This window comes from Meriones unguiculatus, chromosome 3 (assembly GCF_030254825.1).
Source record: "Meriones unguiculatus strain TT.TT164.6M chromosome 3, Bangor_MerUng_6.1, whole genome shotgun sequence".
NCBI lineage: Eukaryota > Metazoa > Chordata > Mammalia > Rodentia > Muridae > Meriones > Meriones unguiculatus.
The window spans coordinates 173,637,538-173,656,221 of NC_083351.1; the positions used below are offsets into that span (position 1 = coordinate 173,637,538).

General features: G+C 47.8%; 1 protein-coding gene across 1 annotated transcript in view; it reads left to right on the forward strand.

Annotated features, from left to right (window-relative positions):
* The window catches only part of Cds1 (CDP-diacylglycerol synthase 1), a 68,522-nt gene extending 50,553 nt beyond the window's left edge, over window positions 1-17,969 (forward strand). Inside the window, exons 7-13 of the mRNA XM_060381026.1 lie at window positions 1,295-1,377; window positions 2,569-2,656; window positions 5,279-5,347; window positions 7,866-8,018; window positions 9,496-9,615; window positions 11,491-11,594; window positions 15,390-17,969. Of these exons, the coding sequence (XP_060237009.1) occupies window positions 1,295-1,377; window positions 2,569-2,656; window positions 5,279-5,347; window positions 7,866-8,018; window positions 9,496-9,615; window positions 11,491-11,594; window positions 15,390-15,519 (747 nt within the window). The 3' untranslated portion in view covers window positions 15,520-17,969. The remainder of the gene's footprint in view (window positions 1-1,294; window positions 1,378-2,568; window positions 2,657-5,278; window positions 5,348-7,865; window positions 8,019-9,495; window positions 9,616-11,490; window positions 11,595-15,389) is intronic.
* Window positions 17,970-18,684: the final 715 nt, after the last annotated feature.

An 18,684-nucleotide genomic window follows, 5' to 3' on the forward strand; every position in this document is an offset into this window, starting at 1 on the left:
GCAAGGCTCATTTAACATTGGATCATACTTCCCGTTTGGGCTTTTTTTTTTTTAAGGAAACAGTCTACAAATTATTATTGCCAGGAAATTTGCAATAGTTCCTACATTTCTAATTTCAGAGGATCCTATGGTAAAGTTCTTAATGATACCTAAAAAGCAAGCAACACAAATTGGAAATAATCAGCCCTCCTCTTAGAAACTGGTTCTAAGACCATTGTGAATACAGACCCCATGCACTCCCGAGAACCCTGGGCTCTGTATGGCCCATGTGAATCCTCGTGTGCTCTTTAAATCATTCTTGTTAATTGTAAGACTTAGCATAATCAAATCTTACAGAAATAGTTATTGCTTAAGGAAAAATGACAAGGAGAAACAAGTCTATGCATTGTGATCCCTGTATCTATGGCCCCTCCTGAATTTGTGAATACAGGACTTATGGATGTAATGAGCCAACTTATGATGTTGCCTATTGAAAAAAAATGGATTTTAAAGCAACTAGTATAAAATACTTTTCAAATGTATACCTGCAGAATAGGAGAAAACAACTAACATCAACTGTCTTGCTGAAATGAGAAATGAATTTTTAAGAGTAAATAAAAATCTGAATTATTAAAAAATCACTTCATAATTGCTAGTGAGATTTATCAGATGAGTGCGTAGAGTTATGACGGCTCTTGGTTCACACTCTGCCCCTAGAATTGTGTAAAAGTCACTGAAGTAGCTTTCTCGCAGGCTGAGGGATGAGGGAGGGTGACGAGTGAGGGTGACGGGTCAGGAGAACAGCAGAGGCTTTGAAACGTTGAAATCGCATAGTGTCATTGACCAGACCTAGAAAGATCAGCTTTCAGCATGAAAGATGGCACTTAAGGGCAGTTGAATGCAGAGAGTTTTAGTCCTCCAAAGCTAGGACTAGCTCTTTGCAGGGAAGGCTGTCGTAGCAAAGCAGGGCAGAGTGTAGCCACCAGTGCTGCACTCCACACCGGAGCAGCTGTGAACCTCTCAGTCGCCAGAGCGGGAGAGCCGAGACCAAGCTCTGTGGGAGCACACCTCCCCGGTATTAGCACCCCATCTACCTAGAACTTACGGTGGTTTCGCCCAGCATTTTCATTTTAGGGTTCCGGGAGGCAATCCGAAGTGTAACCTACTAACCACAGCTGTTTTGTTTGTATGAACCATATCTTACAAGTTCTGATCAGAAGTCATGGCAGAAAATTTGTGTTTCAGAATTGCTCTTGCTCCTTGGCTGTATGATGAGCTGTGTTTGCTAATTTTTGTGTTGTTGGGTTATTAACAGTTCGCATGGACTCATGTCACTTTACTGATAATCGTTACTCAGTCACATCTTGTCATCCAAAATCTGTTTGAAGGCATGATATGGTAAGGGATTACCTTGTGTTATGCTTGCATCTGTCTCTGTCTTGCCTCTTAAACCCCCTAACGCTGGGCAGTAGCTTTCCAGTTCCCATTACAATGTATCACCTGATATATCCCATTATAATCACCGAGTTTTACTTACTGTTTGACCACTGAGCACAAATGCTTCATTAATGGCTGGAACTCTTTCTTTTAGTTCCAAATAAAATGCAAAAAGTCTTCCTCAAGACCCAGTTACATTTTCAGATGCTAATCAACCCGAATGTTACTTAAAAAAAATAGATGTTATTTACAGGAATGCAAAAACTATGTGAGAGTCTGCTTTCAGAAAGCCAGTTGTGTCCAGGTGACAGTGGGGCGGGTTCTGCTTCACTTCTGGAAAGGAGCAGGCCTCTAGCCGGCTCTAGAGCTGTGAGCACCTCAGCATTGGGCTCTGCAGATTCAGAAAGCACTTTTATTAATTAAAAGTCACCCAGCTTAATAAGAAGAAGTGAGCTGGAGCGGAGAAGAGGCTGATTAGTTCTGGGCGCATACAGCGCACACGGGCCCTCTCCCTCCGTGGCCCCCGTGGAGTCACCTACCAGATTCTTTTGTAGGAAACTGGAATTTTGCCAGGGTAAGTTTTGCCCACCTGACAGCTTATCAGACTCTGCATGTGTCTGTGTGAACACTTCTAGTCTAGTTTAGGGATGATTGTCGTATAAAACCTTTAGTTGAGGGAGAAATGTTGCTTATATAAGTAGGTTCTGCAAAATGATCAGAGTTTGGCAGGGTCACAGGCCAAGATAGAAAGAATTAAAATTAATTCTTTTCCTGAAAGAGAATTTGCATTGAGTCTTGGTGTAGACGTATCACTTCATTCCCTGCCTGTGCAAGTGACTTGATTTACGCCTCACAAGGCTGCTCTTAAAAGAACTGATTTTTTTTTTCTTCGTTGTTTCTCATAAAATTAAATTTTAAATGTTGGTAACTGTAGCAATTGTTTATTTAATAGTTTCCGGAGCAGCGAGCTCTCTTAGTGTGTTAGTTTAGAGTGAGCTGGTTTGGTGTTTTCTGTTCTCTAGGCCTTTGCCATGTGCTCTGCTCTGTCCACTGTAGGAGCTAAAGGGTTGTCACGTGGGTTGACTCTGAGCTGTGACCCGGATGCCTGTTGCCTGTTTAACCTCACTTACTTTCCTCTGCTACTGTTTTAAGGTTCCTTGTTCCAATATCAAGTGTCATCTGCAATGACATCACCGCTTACCTTTTCGGATTTTTTTTTGGAAGAACTCCTTTAATTAAGGTAATGGAAATATTAGAAGGAAGCCCTTCCCATAACCTTAAAGCCCAGCCACCAAGAATGTTTTGAGCGTTTGGTGCTCTTGTGAGCCTTTGATTTCCAGGATGCCTTGAATCTCCTGCACGCCCACGCTTTCCCACTGAGTGTGTGGTCACGTGTTCAGGTTATTCAATGGGGACTGGCTCCATTTTCCTCTGCTTGTGATGGCTCATCTCATCCTGCCGGTTTCTCCTTCCCTGACCCTTGCTCAGTTCTTTAACCCCTTCCTGGCAACCCCAAAGCCAAGACTTCCCTTGACTCTGCCCCCTCAGCTGTCCCTTCCTTCTTCATTAAACTTCCTAAAAGAGCAAGGTATACCATCTGTGTGTACTGTCATCCAAAGACGCCAAAGTTCATTTGAAAATAAAAAAGACTGGAAGGGCTAAAGCAAATAGGAAAAGGTCAAGACAAGGGAGGAAGGCACATGGGGTCTGCCCTGCCATTCTGCCTTAGCTTTGGTTCTGTGTGTGCACAGTGAGGGCAGGGACAGGAATTAAATTATTCACATCTCATTTTTGGTAAAAAAAAAAAAAAAAGGGGGGGGGGGAGAAAAGAAAAGAAACCAATTCTTATGAAAAATCAGACCTTTTCTTAGAACTGATTTACTTACTTATTTAATTAAAAAATTTTTTTTGTTTGAGCGGGTTCTCTCTGTGTAGCCCTGGCTGTCCTGGACCTTGTTCTGTAGATGAGGCTGGCCTCAAACACGGAGATCCACCTGCTTCTGCCTCCTCGAGTGCTGGGATTAAAGGCGTGCACCACCACCGCCCAGCTTGTTTTTGTTCTTTGAAGAGCTTTTGTGTGTGTGTGTGTGTGTGTGTGTTGGGGCTTCATGTAGGAGTCAGTTTCCATACTGAGCAAAGTGTTCAGTAGGAGTTGCACAGATACTATTCTTTGGCTGAGGTGAACGCAGCTATGGAGGACGCAGAGGCCACTGTTGCCATATGAATTAGCCTCCTCATGCTGTGGAGAGGGAGGTAGGAAGGTCCTGCTCCAGGGGAGGTGTGGGTAATCCTCCCCTCAGAGCACCTCTGCCAGCTCTCCTTTCGTGGGCAGCCACACAGAAGCAGGCCGAGTGGCAGGGCTGCCGGCGTGCAAGGTGTGCGTCCCTGACATATTCTAAAAAGCTGCTGCGACAGCCCCAGCCAGTGTGTCCATAAGCTCTAAACTAACGTACGTGAGAGAGACTGAGCCACACGGGAACCCTCATGACTGGTTTTGAATACCTTTCAAGTGATTTCACCCAGGATTAGTTGTGTGGTGCACCCAGGAGGTTGAGCAGTTGACTTGTGACCTGGTGTGAGTCAGCTTGATGCTTTCGGAAGTACTCAGCCCACACTTGGAATCCCTTGGCTTGGTGGCGCTGATGCAAACACCGGACTATCCCAGGAGAAGGGGCCAAGCTTCCTTCTCATGGCAGGACTGTCTCCAGGTTGTTCAGAAACCACCTCTGCCAGCCAGCTTACCTTTGCGGCTTCTCAACTTAAAGGGGAGAAGTCTCCAGGGAGCTCAGGGAGCTTGGGCTGTGACCTGTTCCTTCCCACAGAGCATGGCCCTGTCCCTGCCAGCCCGATCGCCACACACATTTTAGTTTTCCCTTCTGTGGCACTTATGGGCAATCCCGAGCACAGACTCCCAAGTCTCTGCTCATATCCCCTACACCACCAAGCTCCAGACTTACCTCCAGAGTGTTCTCCCGAGTGCCTCATTGCCTGGGAAATAGGACCAGACTGTGAAACACGCCCAGTGTCTGTTAATAGAAGCACAATGTGTTCCTTTCTGACTGAAGGCAGACATAGGCTATGGGGTGTGGTGTGTGTAATTTGGGGCTCCTGAACATTTCATTTCAGAAGGAAATCTCATATATCTTACATCTTAGGACTGAGGTGCACATGCTAGTACAAATTCGTAATCTCAGCACTTGAGCGGCTGAGGCAGGAAGACTGCAAATTCTAGACCAGAATGGGCTACAGAGTCAGACCCTAACTCCCTAGCCCACCTGCCCCAAATGACACAACCTGGAGCGCTGGTGACTGGGCCATGTCGTATTCCTTCTGCTCTCTGATCAGGCCAGCACCGGCAGTGTGTACTTGAGATGACTAATAACCTTATCCCAAGAGGAGCATGCACGTCATGAGAAAATTATTTCAATATTGAATGTATAGCTTTTTGAAAGAAAGTAAAGGTCGTGAGGCCACTTAACAGAAATGCCTAGATATTCAGAACACATCGCACGCTCTTGAGGCTCTGCTCTACACCAGGTGCTTCTTAAGACACTCAGGTAAACCATGACCATTGGATGAGCAACTGGAGTTTTAAACCATTCGAATAAGAGAGAAGGAAAGGCCAGATTTGGTGGTGCAGGCTTTAATCCCAGCACTGGGAAGGCAGGGGCAGGCAGACCTCTATGAGTTCGAGTCTAGCCCGGTCTACAGAGCAAGTTCCAGGACAGCCAGGACACACAGAGAAACCCAGCCTCAAAACCCAGAAGGGGGTGGGGCACAGGGCTTTGGGGGAACTTGTAGAGACGCTTGTGTGTGCTGGTTCTATGCGTGTTCTAACCCCCATCTTATCCGGCCTCTATAGTTGTCCCCTAAGAAGACCTGGGAAGGATTCATTGGCGGTTTCTTCTCCACAGTCATATTTGGATTCATTGTGAGTCTTTTAGGATTTTAATTTTATTTATACTTTGAAAACCCATGTTAGATTTTAGCCTTTTCTAAACCTACAAACCCACAAAAATGCTAGACTATCTTTATCAAAATTTACTGAATAGGCACCTCTACTCAGTCATTCTCCGCATTTTGATTAGCGTGGTTTTCTTTGATGATCTCTTCCTGCTGCATTAAAGGACTTTGTTTGAGATGTGCAAGCTACACTCAGCTGTGGGTGTCGGGACAGGCTGACGTCCCCCACCAACACATCGACAGCTCCACCCCTATGCCTACGGCTCGGGGAACATCCCCAAAGAGTGGGAGGAAAGAGTGTAGGGCCAGAAGGCTGTGGCTGCTACAAGACAGCGTCTCCTCTATATGCCAGGGAGCTGCCCCCATGGAACCTTAAGAAAAAGATCATGTAAACAAGACCCACACACGGACAGTGCACAAACAGAAAACCCCATAAAGCCTCGCCACCAGATAAAGGGGTACAGCGATTAATGGCTGCTAAGGGAGGGGTCTTCTCAAGATGAGGTCCTCACAGGTCACCCAAGCCTCAGGGGTCAGTTGGAATCACACACCTATAAGCAGGTTGTGTTTACATATCTGTGTAGGTGATTGTGTAAAACAGGAATAATTAAACAAGAGGTTATGAATGTGAGAAGCAGTCAGCGCGGGGCACAGAAGGAGTTGGAGACAGGATCATGGGGCCTGAAAATGAGGTAATTCTAGTACTTGTGTATGAAAATTTAAAACAAGCCACTAAGTAGAGCCAGTTTTGTATATCCATTACATTGTACAATGTGATCTGCCATCCTGGTCACAGAGCAGATCACCTGGAAGTTTAAAATACGTGTCCCACAGGGTTCCCTGGTGGTGGCCTTTCTCAGGGAATTCCAGAGTACAGCTGTGTTACAGATCCACCGCTGTGTGCTTTGTTGTTGTCGTTTCCCAGAAAGCTGCTCTTTATTCCAGGACAGGTACCGAGCAGCATGCAGGTGACACCCATGTCCGTCTCTACACTCGGTGGCCACTGGCTCAAAGAGTAGGTCCTACTGTGAGCCCAGCTTGTCCATGCTTAAAATACTAGCACATGATTGCAGGATTTTAGGGCATTGTTTGTTTGGATACTGGGAATTGAACCCAGGACCTTGAGCATGATGAGCAGGTACTCTACCACTGAGCCACATCCCTAGCCCTACTAGGGCTTAGGTCTTATTAAAGGTTTCCAGTGTCAGCACTGGGGAGGCAGAGGCAGGTAGATCTTGGTGAGTTCAGAGTCAGCCTGGTCTACATTGTGAGTTCCAGGCCAGCCAGACCCACACAGTGGGTTAACCTCCCTCCTCAAATAATTACTTTTACATATAGTAAAAGGTATCTAGTGATAATCAAAAAGGGGAATTTAAAATGACTAGGTAAAAGAAAAATATACAAAGAAATTACTGTTAAGGAATTCAAATTTTTAGGTCTAGTCCCCGAAAGCTATAGTTGATATAAAATATCACATCCAAACATAGTGTAATAATAACCCCAAATTTAGAGGTAGAATATTAGTAATCATTGATACATACAGAGGATCCAGTCCTATCTAAGTTTTATGCATCAAAAATAAAATACCAAGCTAAGTAATACTGTAAGAGTTTGTTATTTAAAAATTTTATAAGGAAAGTCCTACCACTGGATGAAGTAAAGAGCCCTTAAAACATAACATACAGCCAAGTAGAAAGCAATTGGTACCTATTCCTAGAATCATTGTTGAATTATGCTGTTCTCAAGGTTCAGGTTAGCCGAACAGCGCGAACAGCGGGGTGAGTGGCTGGAAGAGCATCAGAGGTACCTTTTAGTGTAGAAACGCAAATGTACAAGAAGGTGTTTTATTATCTCTCATCTCCGTGGCTGAGGATGGCTAATTTTATGAAGGGCAGTGATGAGCAGCTGGGTCAGGGTACCCCGGGCTTGGAAGGGGCAGTGCCACCTTCCACATGCACGTTTGTGCACTCTTTGCCTAGTGACTTTGTACCAGCTTGTGAGATTAGTATATGTCTGTGTGCAGAAAGCCCCTGCAGAGCCCCAAGCACAGTCCACTGCTTCACTGTGTCTTCTTAGGCTAAGAGGAACTATGTAGACTTTTAGAAAGTAAGGCTCTGAGGATAAAGGGACATGGGGACTCCCTGGAAATTGGAGTTTGATCCCCAGAGTCCATGAAAAAGGAGAAAACTGACTCCCACAGCTGTCCCAGGGCGCACACATCGTGCATACACACTTAGGATGATAAGAAGATAAATCGCAAAGTGAGACCTCCTCCAGTTCTCTTTTAGGATGACATTAGCCCGCCCCTTCCCTAGCTTGTATGGGGATCTAACAGCTCTCAAACCTTAAAGGTCTTTCAAGGCTTTTCCTGGGACCATCCCGACCTTCTGACTTTGTAAATACATCCTGGCATCTGGCTCTGCCCTTTGGGACACAGCCTTCTTTCACTTGGGCGCTGTCTCATGAACTCTTGCTTTGTTCTGCAGGCTGCCTATGTGTTGTCTAAATACCAGTACTTCGTGTGCCCAGTGGAGTACCGAAGCGACGTCAACTCCTTCGTGACTGAGTGCGAGCCTTCCGAACTGTTCCAGCTTCAGAACTACTTCCTCCCTCCCTTCCTGCAGGCGGTGCTGAGCCAGGTAAGAGCCGAAGGCCGGCTAGCACTGTTAGAGAGCCGTTCCCCAGGGAGCCGCCACTTTTTAAAGCAGGTATCAAAGTGCACTGTATGTTTATCATCATCTTAAACAATATCAAATATTCCAGGGCATTTGTATGTTTGTATACTAGGAAGTTCTGCATAATGATTCAATTCTTATAGCAGTTTAGTTTATATTTTAAACTGTTTTAAAACATTTAAAAATGAATTTAAAAAATATTACAGATAAATGATTTGAATAAAATTTACATGTTTTTGATATGATTCAAATCAGTATAAAACTTAAGACTCATCAGATTTCAAATGATGCCCCTGATTTTTAGGGGTTGATTTTAATATTTCTAAAATTTCTAACAATGGCTTTTCCCATTGCCACATTGAAAGCATCTCTGAGGTGTCCCTCCTCAGAACGGCTGTCGTGCTCTCCGGGAGAACCGCCTGTCTCTTGTTGCATCGTTACAGTGAGAAGCGGAGTAGGCTGGTTGGGTTTTGTGGGAAGAGGAGACCTCAGCTGAAGGGCTGCCTCCATCAGGTTGTCCCGTGGGCTCATCCATGGGGTGTTTTCTCAGTTGCTGGTTGGCGTAGGAGGGCTCAAGATGTGACCCACACATTTTCTCACTATCCATGCCTCCTGTTGCACGCTATAAAACAAGAGCCGGGATCAGTCTTCAGCTTGGAGCAACGCTGCTGCTTTGAGCGCAGATCTGAAACTTGGGGGCTGAGCATCTTCCCTGGACCCTAGCCACCACATGCTGCTGTTAGTCCGTAGTTATGTGAGGGGGAAAGAGCTGTGGCGCTTGTATGAATACGAAGGTCTGCTCGGTAATTCCCCCAATCTGTTGTGGTCCTTTTGTTCATGCTCACTTCGATAGGTTTGGTTTCATTTGGGAGAGGGTCTTAACATGTGGCAGACTGGCTTTGGATTCACGGTACTTCTGTGCCAGCCTCTAAAGTGCTAGGATGACAGGTGCAGGCCACCACCCCTTGATAGTATTTTAAGAGACTTATTTCTGTGTGCTTCCATAGCTTTCAACTTGCTTTTGACAACAAAGACAACTTTTTGCTATTTTCATCATTTAAGATTAGTGTTATAAAATATAAAACCAAAACAAATCCTGTAATTATAAGAACAAAGAACTACAGCCAAAAGAGCAAATGAAGGAGCGAACTAAAGTGTGAGCTTTCCACACAGCTATTTCCAAAGCCACAGCTGAGCTAGGCTCCTGCAGTTCTAGCAGGCGTGACAGTGAGGCAGTGGGCACTGGGCAGGGAGTCGGCACGGGCAGGGAGTCGGCACGGGGCATGGAGACTGCCAGTGATAACGCTTTTCGCCCATGGTCTTCAGAGCTTGTGAAGTTAACGAAAGTGTGGCCTGTGCTGACTCCCCGCGCCTGCTGGGTCATGTGGCATGAGGGAGCCAGTGTTAATGCAGCCGGTCCTCTCTGTTTCTTCCTCCGTAGGAAACCGTGCGCTTGTATCCCTTCCAGATACACAGCGTTGCCCTTTCAACGTTTGCATCACTGATTGGCCCGTTTGGAGGCTTCTTCGCCAGTGGATTCAAAAGAGCTTTCAAAATCAAGGTGCGTCCCCACAGTCTGTGCTGCATAGTTAGTGCACATAGTTAGAGCGATATCGCCACCGGGATGTGGTCCACAACTGGTCACACTAAGCCCCCGGGAGATCCCACCATCCCTGAAGTCTGTTTCAGCCTCCGAGCTGTGCCACCTGGCTGGGTCGGTAGGTTTGGCCAGGCTGTGTTTGTTCACTTTGAAGTGTATTGTCCTCTTCTGGAAGTGGAGTCCCCTCACTGCTGGTGTGAACCCAGACCTGCACTTTCCAGACGTCAGGAATCCGGCCACAAGTGGTCCACAGCTCAACATCTTCCCAGTCTGTCTTGAAGGACTCTGCAGAAGAGCTTTCGGGGAGGGAGCTCTGGTCCTGCTGCTAGGGGCTTTCAGACTTTGCTGTCAGGCTTCGAAGAACGCCCTTCCGCCACAGCGCTTGCTCTCTGAACTCTACTGCTGCGGCATGAGGCGTGCCACACAGACGTGTCCTTGAATGTCTCAGTAAAACTTTGTTCACAAGACATGCTGCCAGGCTAGATTTGGGCTGTGGGGTCTGGCTGGCTGATCCTGGTCCAGACACCTAAAGTTGCCCCTACGCTTTAGGAGAACTGGGTCATCCTAAAGTATGTCATCTCAGCCCGCCTCCCTGTCCCTGTGAAGGCAGAACTGGCTCATTAAGGGCTAGAGTGGCTAGTGAAGATGTCGCATAGGGAAGGCAGCTCTGAGGAGGTGGTGTTGGAACTGAGATCTGAAGGAAGGATGCGGCTAGTTCTTAGAAGCCTGAGGAAGAGAGAGAGTTGACGTGAGTGCAAGGACAGAGAAGCATTGAGGATACAGGGTTAGGCGAGTGCACACTCAGACCTCAGGGAGCACACCTCAGACCTCAGGGAGCACACCTCACAGACCTCAGGGAGCACACCTCACAGACCTCTGGCAGACCAGGGAAATGCAAATGCGTGGACTCAGCCTCCGCCCTGAGGAGCGCTGTGGTAACACAAGCAGCCTACTAGGCCCCTGGCCTCAAGGTGCCCCCCCCGGGGGGAGGGTGGGAAACAGTCCAGTCAGGGGTGACAACTGAGTCTGCAGTAGGGTGACTGCTTTGCAGAGCGGGATCAGGCTGGGGCTCCCTCATGCTTCAGTGAGCAGAGAAGGGAGGAAAGGGGCTGGCAAAAATTAGTCAAAGAACTTCTCAGTAACTGTTTTAAATGGATAGGCAGTTAGAATGCTGTTTTAAACAATGGTCTCTGAGGTTTCTCGCCGAAGGGAGGGGTTTTTCTTCCTCAGTCTGAAGGCATGTGTCGTGTGTATGAGGTGCCTGGTGTGTGCTAGAAGAGCCACCTCAGCTCCCTAGGGCTCAGGCAGTGGGTGCTCCTGCCGGGTGAGTTCATGGAAGCCTCTTGGCAGTGGGCGCTCACGCGCACTCTGTGGGCCAGTGGCTTTGCTGCTCTTTTCACCTCGGTGCTTAAAGAGCTGCCCATCACTGGGGTGTTCCAAAGCAGCAGCAACTGGAGAAACACGAGCTGGTGTCGTGTGGGCATCTGTGAAGCACGAGGCAGCTCCCACGCAGCCTGGGCCACCCAGGGGCGCAGGCATTCATGAACTAGATAGGCGTAGCCAACAGATTTTATTTAAAAAAATGTTTTCAGTGAGACTAAATCCCAGACTTAACTTAATATTTCGTGTTCTTTCAATGCCGTGGGCCAGTTCAGAAATCATTATTGGATGGAGATTTGAAGAAAAATATCACTTCAATCTGTTGGCTGTCCTATCACTTATTTGTATTTGTTGGGGAAAAATGAATCGGAAAGTTGTTTCCCTTATAAGCTCTGAACATTTACACAGCAGGATGTGCTGCAGGTGATGTTTTTGTACATTTGTTTGTTTCTGCAGGATTTCGCAAACACTATCCCCGGGCACGGCGGGATAATGGACAGGTTCGACTGTCAGTATCTGATGGCAACTTTCGTGCACGTGTACATCACGAGTTTCGTAAGGTACTTTTCTACCAAAGACAAACGCAAGCACTTCTCATTGCTCGACTCCTTTGAGTTCCCATTAGTTTAACTGTTTCCGTCAATGGTGCTTATACTGTCAAGTTGAATGGAATCGTAGCTTGGAGTAGTAGGGTTCAATCTTCATCCTTTTTAAAGCATTTGAGCAGCTTGAAGGTAGCATAAACCATGACTGCCAGCAGGACTGGATTAAAAGACCCAGTAAAAAGGACCCAGTGAATGTGGCTCACGCTGGGTTCAAAACGAGCAGAAGCATTTCTTAACTGCGCTGCCCTTAAGGAGACAATTCATTCAGCCCAGCTATTGCTGGAGTGTCCCTGACTTGTCGAAGAATGTTCTAGTGAAGAACAAAGCAGAGACAGGGAGCCCCTGTCCTCAGAGTGTCCTGCTGACGGATCGGAGGTCTGCAGTGGGTGATTAAGAAGTGATAGAGGTCTTTTCTGAGACTGATACTCCAACCGAGGACCATTCATGGAGATAACCTAGAACCCTTGCACAGATGTAGCCCATGGCAGTTCAGTGTCCAAGTGGGTTCCACAGTAATGGGAAGAGGGACTGCCTCTGACATGAACTGATTGGCCTGCTCCTTGATCACCTCCCCCTCAGGGGGGGAGGAGCCTTACCAGGCCACAGAAGATGACAATGCAGCCACTCCTGATGAGATCTGATAGACTAGGATCAGCAGGAAGGGGAGGAAGACCTCCCCTGTCACTCGACTGGGGGAGGGCATGGGTGAAGAAGAGGGAGAGAGGGTGGAATTGGGAGGGAGATACAGGTGGGATACAAAGTGAATAAACTAATTATTAAAAAAAAAGATTAACTTTAAAAAAAAAAGTTGGTTTCAGGAGCCATGGAAAAATAAGGCAGGCAGACAGAGGCTGCCCGCATGTGTGAGGGGCAGGAGGACCGGCCTGCCTAGTGAATGCTTGGTTGTTGTTGTTACTGAATATTAACATTGCAGATCTGCCCTACAGTGGCATGGGAAAGCCAATAGTAATGATTTGGTGATGTGCTTCCCCTGGTCTCCATGGGGGCCCAGAAAGTCACAGAAAATCTGTTTTCACTACTTACTTAGAGGTAAACTTACATTTAGAAATTCATACATATACACCTAAAATAGGTATCCATACAGTATAAGGATTTTTGTTTTCATCTTTTGAGGGAAGCAGGTTGCAACCTTAAAATTTACCAACTTCATTTACCTTTTCAAAGAATCAAGATTTCATTAGCCTTCTTTGTGGTATGTTTGTTTTCTCCTTCACTGATTTACATTCTCATTTTTTAAATTTGTTTATAAAGTTTAATTTGTTCTTTTTCTAGCTTTTAAAGGTAAAGCCGAAGTTGTTGGTTTTCGGCCTTCTCATCTAAGACTACAGGCATTCTCCTTAACACAACTTTATTCTCCCGTTTGTACATGAGAAAATGTACTGTGTGCACAGTGTGTGCATACTGTCCAGAATGCGCACTCTTATCAGTCCGTGGCAAAGTTTTTAATTTCCTGTACCCCTAGTTTCTTTATCACACGCATTATTCAGAAGTTGATTGATTTCCCAACAAATCAAGACTCTCTTGTTCCTCTTCCTTCATCGATATTTGCCAGTGTGGTTGAAAGAGCCCTTTTCAAACTTCCACTGTTAACTTTGGAAGCTTGATTCACCGCCCACCACATCACCCTTTCTGGTGCATGCTAGGCCCTCACAGCTTTGGAGGTAACATCTTGTGGGAGTCAGTCCTCCTTAGAGCTCAGGGTGGTGCTTGAGCTGAGGCTGCTTGGTGCCTACCTAAAGAGAGGGGTGGAGTCTCCTGCGTGATTACAGGCCATTCCATTTTACTACTTGAGTAGAAGCATGAACATTTCAAATCATCTTTCTTGAGCTTGTACTGAGATGCATTGGCTTCCCGTTGCTGTGTCTCCGAGCAACGCCCTGCTTGGTCATGTCGCATGCCCGTCTCAGAGCCCGCCTGTTAGAGCCTGGCATGTTAGGAAGGCTCCAGCAGCTTGCTTTGGGTGTTTGCACAGCATTTCTCATCTTTTTCTTTTCCACGTTAACTTACCTTCACTTTTAACAATGTTTTTCTCTTCTGGTTGTTTTACTTTCTTTATGACGCCAATCGGCCATTTTTTGTGTTTTTGCATTGCATTTCCTTGTTGATAGACTTTTGGTATTAGTAATTTATGGTTAAATCCTTAAAAACAAACAAACAAACAAACAAAGAAAAACCAACAACAGAGCAAAAGCTTTATTTTTCAGAAGCTGTCAGGTTTCTAGGGTATCAGTTCACACTCTTTAAGACAGAGTTTTTCTGTGCTCATGCTGAGCCCCGGCCACCTGAAAGCAGATCTCTGGCCTGTTTGGATCCAGCTAGTGGGAAGCACTAGCTGATGTCACTTCCGTGCAGCAGAACTAACCGGGATGGTTCCTTCCTCTGTGGGCGCCTGCTCCGGGTTACGCCACGGAATGTAACAAGACAAGCTGGGCTGTCATTTGAGTGGGCTTTGGCTGCGAGGGGCACACTGGCACAGGTTTCTGCCAGTTTGCCTTGAGACATGAAGGCGATCCATGGGATGGCCACCCTGCGTGTCTGTGTCGCTGCTATTTTAAATCAAAGGTTTTCAGGATGAATTGTGCCTCTGTTCATCCCCATTGTGGCAGCACCAGAGAAGACACTGCTTTGTTGCTGGGGTTTCTAGTTCTTAGGATTCTGGTTTAACATGTGTGATAAATCATTTACTCACCTGTTTCTGATGTGGCTCAGAAGCCTGTGCCATCCTCCGTACCATTGTTCACACTGCCCTCCTCTGCACCTGCCGTGGGGAAGGTTTAATGACAGTAATTACACACAAAGAATTTAAGGTCTGGGGTCTGTTTTGTTTCAAGACAGTGTCCCAGACTGACCTGGAACTCACTGTATAGTCCAGCCTGGCTTCGAACTCATGGTAATTCTGTCTCAGCATACCCAGTGCTGAGCTGACAGTTGTAAGCTGCCATGCCTGTCTGATTTCACAGTACACAGTTTTAGCCATGCAGGTACAGAACATGTGAAGTTAAGCTCTCCAGGCCAGGCTGTGGGAAACCGCATTCCCATGGCTGCGACAGGGTTACCAGAGGCCCAGGTGTGAGGCTTTCAGTCCCGCCGGGAACTCCCTGCACTCCTTGCCCCAGCTAGCTTGCACACCCGAGGGCAGAGAGAGGGAGTGAAGGCCCGGGGGATTGCCCAGCAGTCACGTAGCTGGTGTGGCAGAGGAGCCAAGAGGCCAGGGCTGGCCTTGTCCTGCTTTCAAAGAGCAGAGGAGGTGGCCTTGCTTGGTACATCCTGGGCAGGGGCTCTGGTGCAGAGCTCTTGTGTTTTGTCTCTTGGACAAATGATCACAGTTCCCTTCATCAAGGTGCCTTACATGGTCCAGAAGTCTCTTTGAAGCTAAAAACGGCAATTTCTCTTTGTGCTCTCCTTTTGCTTTGCCCTGTGTCTGCTGGCGTGAGGTTGCCAGCACAGAATGGCAACCTCTTCACCAGGTTGCCCGTACAGAATGTCTGTAGACTTTAGATCTGTGCCTCCTGTCCCTCCGTGCCCACCCTCCTTGCCTATCAAGGCGTGGTGGTCAGGCCCTCTGCCACCCTCTCCCGAGCACTTGGCCACTCGGGCGGGGGCCTGCGAAGAGCTGTGTGTGTCCCGTAGAGGTGGCTGCTGAGCACTTAGGAGCGGGCCCTGCAGCCTGTGCGCTCACCCCACCCCTGTACAAACCTTGTGAACGTGTTTTCTCTGCTTTGTCACCAGGGGTCCGAATCCCAGCAAAGTGCTCCAGCAGCTGTTGGTACTTCAGCCAGAGCAGCAGTTAAATATCTACAGAACCCTGAAGATTCACCTCACCGAGAAGGGGATCCTGCAGCCCGCCTTGAAGATGTAGCTGCCTGAGGACAGACTGCCCGGGAGGAGCCCACAGGACAGCTCTGAGTGAAGTCATGCACTGAGCCAGCATGGAGCTGAAAGCTTGATGGACGCGGCTGTTGCCGATATGAATGTTTTTTTCTCTGATAAGACTGTGAATATTTAACAAACATATATGATCTTAGCGATGAGCGTGTGGCGGACGCCGGCCCAGGAAAGGTCCCGCACTCCTCTAAGACGCGTTTTCCGACGTTAACTGCTCTGCCCTCACTTACTGAGTTCCATGACTTAGGAGACTTGTGTTTTAAAGAGTCCAGCACCATGCAGCAAGGCCTCAGGGTCGTGCCTGGCAGTGTGACCTTTTGCAGGGACACTGGCCTCTGCACCAGGAGGCGCCTCTTCTGTGTCGCTAACGCTCCGCAGGCGCCATGCAAAGCCAGGTCTCCAGGGCCGCCTCCTCTTCTAAGCTCAAGTATTGCTGAGGGCCGAGTTAGATTAAAAAAGAAAGAAAAAGAACGATTGTCCACTTTTCTCTCTTTCTTCCCCCTCTCCTTGTTTGTTTGTTCATGATGCTGGGGTGGCCCCCAGGTCACACACCAGGCAGGTGCCCACTTCCGGGCTGCTCTCCAGCTGACTGCTCCTCTCAGAGAAGTAGTCATCTGCCAAGGGCAAGCACCCTGGCGTTAAGCACTTTCAAAATTCAGAAGCTAGAGGCTGAAGCCTTCCTGATTTGTTTAAAAAGAAGGCATCAGAATCCATTTCTGATGAACCTTTTGGAGAAACACAACCAACTTCCTCAGAGATACAGAAGTGGGTGCTGAGTGAAGAGAGCAGCATGGGGCTCCCACTGGGAATCCCTCACTCGGGGGCTGGGGCAGGGCGGTGCCTCTGAGGCTGCAGAAACAGGTACCCCTCCACCTCCACCCCTGGCCTGGTGGGAGCTTCTGCTTTCCTTGGTTCCCTGAGTCCTGGTTGGGGTGGTGAGGCCTGCATGGCAGGCAGGGCTTCCTTCCAGCCCGCTCTCCACCTCAACGGGCAGGAAGAGAGTTCTGCCCAAGGACCCCGACCAGGGCCAGCTCCCTGGTGGTAACTAACCTCTGTCAAATTGCTCTTCCCGCTATGTCACAAAATCCAAGAATAAAAAACAAGCAGAAATAATAGCCACCAAGGACACAAGCACAAGAACGCCATGCCTTCCTCGGCTGGGGCTGGACGCTGGAACCAGCCTGGAGGAAAGCCTGAGCTCGCTCCTGCTCAACCTCCTGCCCCTGTGTGCGCCCTACAGCCGCACTCAGCAGGTCAAACGAATCGCCCGGTTCTGCCATTGTAAATTTTGGTTAATGCTTGGTCTACACTAGAAGTGAGTCTGAGTCATCACACACATCCTTCGCGCTGTAGCTGCCCCTGGTCTTGAGCAGCTTTAGCCATCGTGCGCTCTACACTCACACAGACACGGTGACTCTCAGTCCTGAGAAGGCCATCGGTGGCCTCTCTAGGTGACTGGTGACCCAGGGCCACATCCAGCCCGAGTCCCTCCCGCCTCGGCATGAAGCCTGGTGAAGGCACCGTCACGCGAGGCGGTGATCACTTTTCAGTCGGGTGACGTGCGTTCATTCCAACGTCCCCTGCTTTTGTTTGTCCCGCTCCCTACTCCAGATGTTGACCATAGGAAGAGTTGCAGGCACCAAAGAAACAGCGAGAACCTTAGATGGGAAAGTGCGCTGAAAATGTGGCCGTCTGCACGCAGAAACGTGCTTGCAGCAATGGAGCTTCTCCTTGCCCACCATGCTTTTATGGGATTTGTGAGGTGTTGCGGGTTGGAATTATGAGAGCATTTACTAAACACAGGAGAAATCAACATTCTTCTAAACAAAGGAAGGAACTGGGACTATTTGGGGTTGCAGGAAAAGCCTTTCTCAAATAGACTTTGGGTATACATTGAACCATATAAAAACAAGTGAGCACTTAATTTTCACAGAGCTCTGAAGATCAGCATTTTAGCATATTTTATAGCATGTACTTTAAGATGGACTATATTTTAGCAATCACTGTAAGAGCCGGACCGTGATCAGCATCACATTGGCACTGGGAGAGGCTTCACCTAATGATGTGGTGACAGTGCGGACTAGGAAGGTCGTCCATGGGGATGACCATCATTGGAAATTTGCAGTTTGGTACCCATCGCTTGACTTAGTAGCCAGTCTGTGGGATGTTAATGTCTCCTCCGTGCGTTTTCCTCGTGGGGACACACATAGAGTTACTGAGATTAAAGGCCACCCTGTTTCCCTTTATCCTCTCCTCATTTGCACTTTGGTTTGAACAAAGGTAATGACACCTAGTTCAATGAAAAGGAGACGGCAGCGACGCTGTGTGTATATTGTACATGGGTGAAAGTTTATGATATGTGTCAATCAGTTCTCTGAATCTTTTTACTGAAAACTGAGATAGAAAAATAAAATTTCAATGGTATTTTGACTTTGCAGTGCTATGTTCTCATTGGAGGAGGAGTGCTCTGTAAGACTGGGCTTCTGAAAAATGAACTGCCTTGCCCCATTCTTAGTGGTTTTGGACAGCCCCACCCCTGGTCCCAGAGTATCATTTTACATACTAAGGCGAGCCTCCATTTCTCTGGCTGATGAGAAAACATGAAGGCGCCCTGATTTGTGCCCAGTGTAGAGTGGCTCGTTGGGAGTCCTGCCTGCACACCCACTGCCACCCATCCCCAGTGGGAAAGGGCAGGCTGGCACGGATGGGCTGAAAACCAACTGCTGCTTTGGCCGTGGTGACACAAACCCACAGTCCTCTGCCCCAGTCGGACTTGGGTAAATGCCTCAGTAAGGGGCACGCACAGAGCGGTAATTGATGGAGATGGGGTCACCGCCTGAGCTCCTTTGAGAATCTCCTTCCCTTCCGGGACCTTCGTGGGGGAAGGGCCTATGCATCCTGGAGCCTGTGAAATCGCTGCAAAGAAGAATCAGGTGCAAAGGATTTACTCTAAGTCAGTAGCCCCCTGACAGCCTGGCGTCCTCTCGTTTAGATGTGGTGAGCTGGTACAGTCCGCACATCTGGGATCTTTCAAAGAAGATTGGTGCTGGGCGCATTCTGTGACACTAGCTCAGTCTTCTCAGTAAACATCCTTGTCCTCAGAGAAAGTCCTTGAGAGAGCCAAGCTGTCCATGCATGC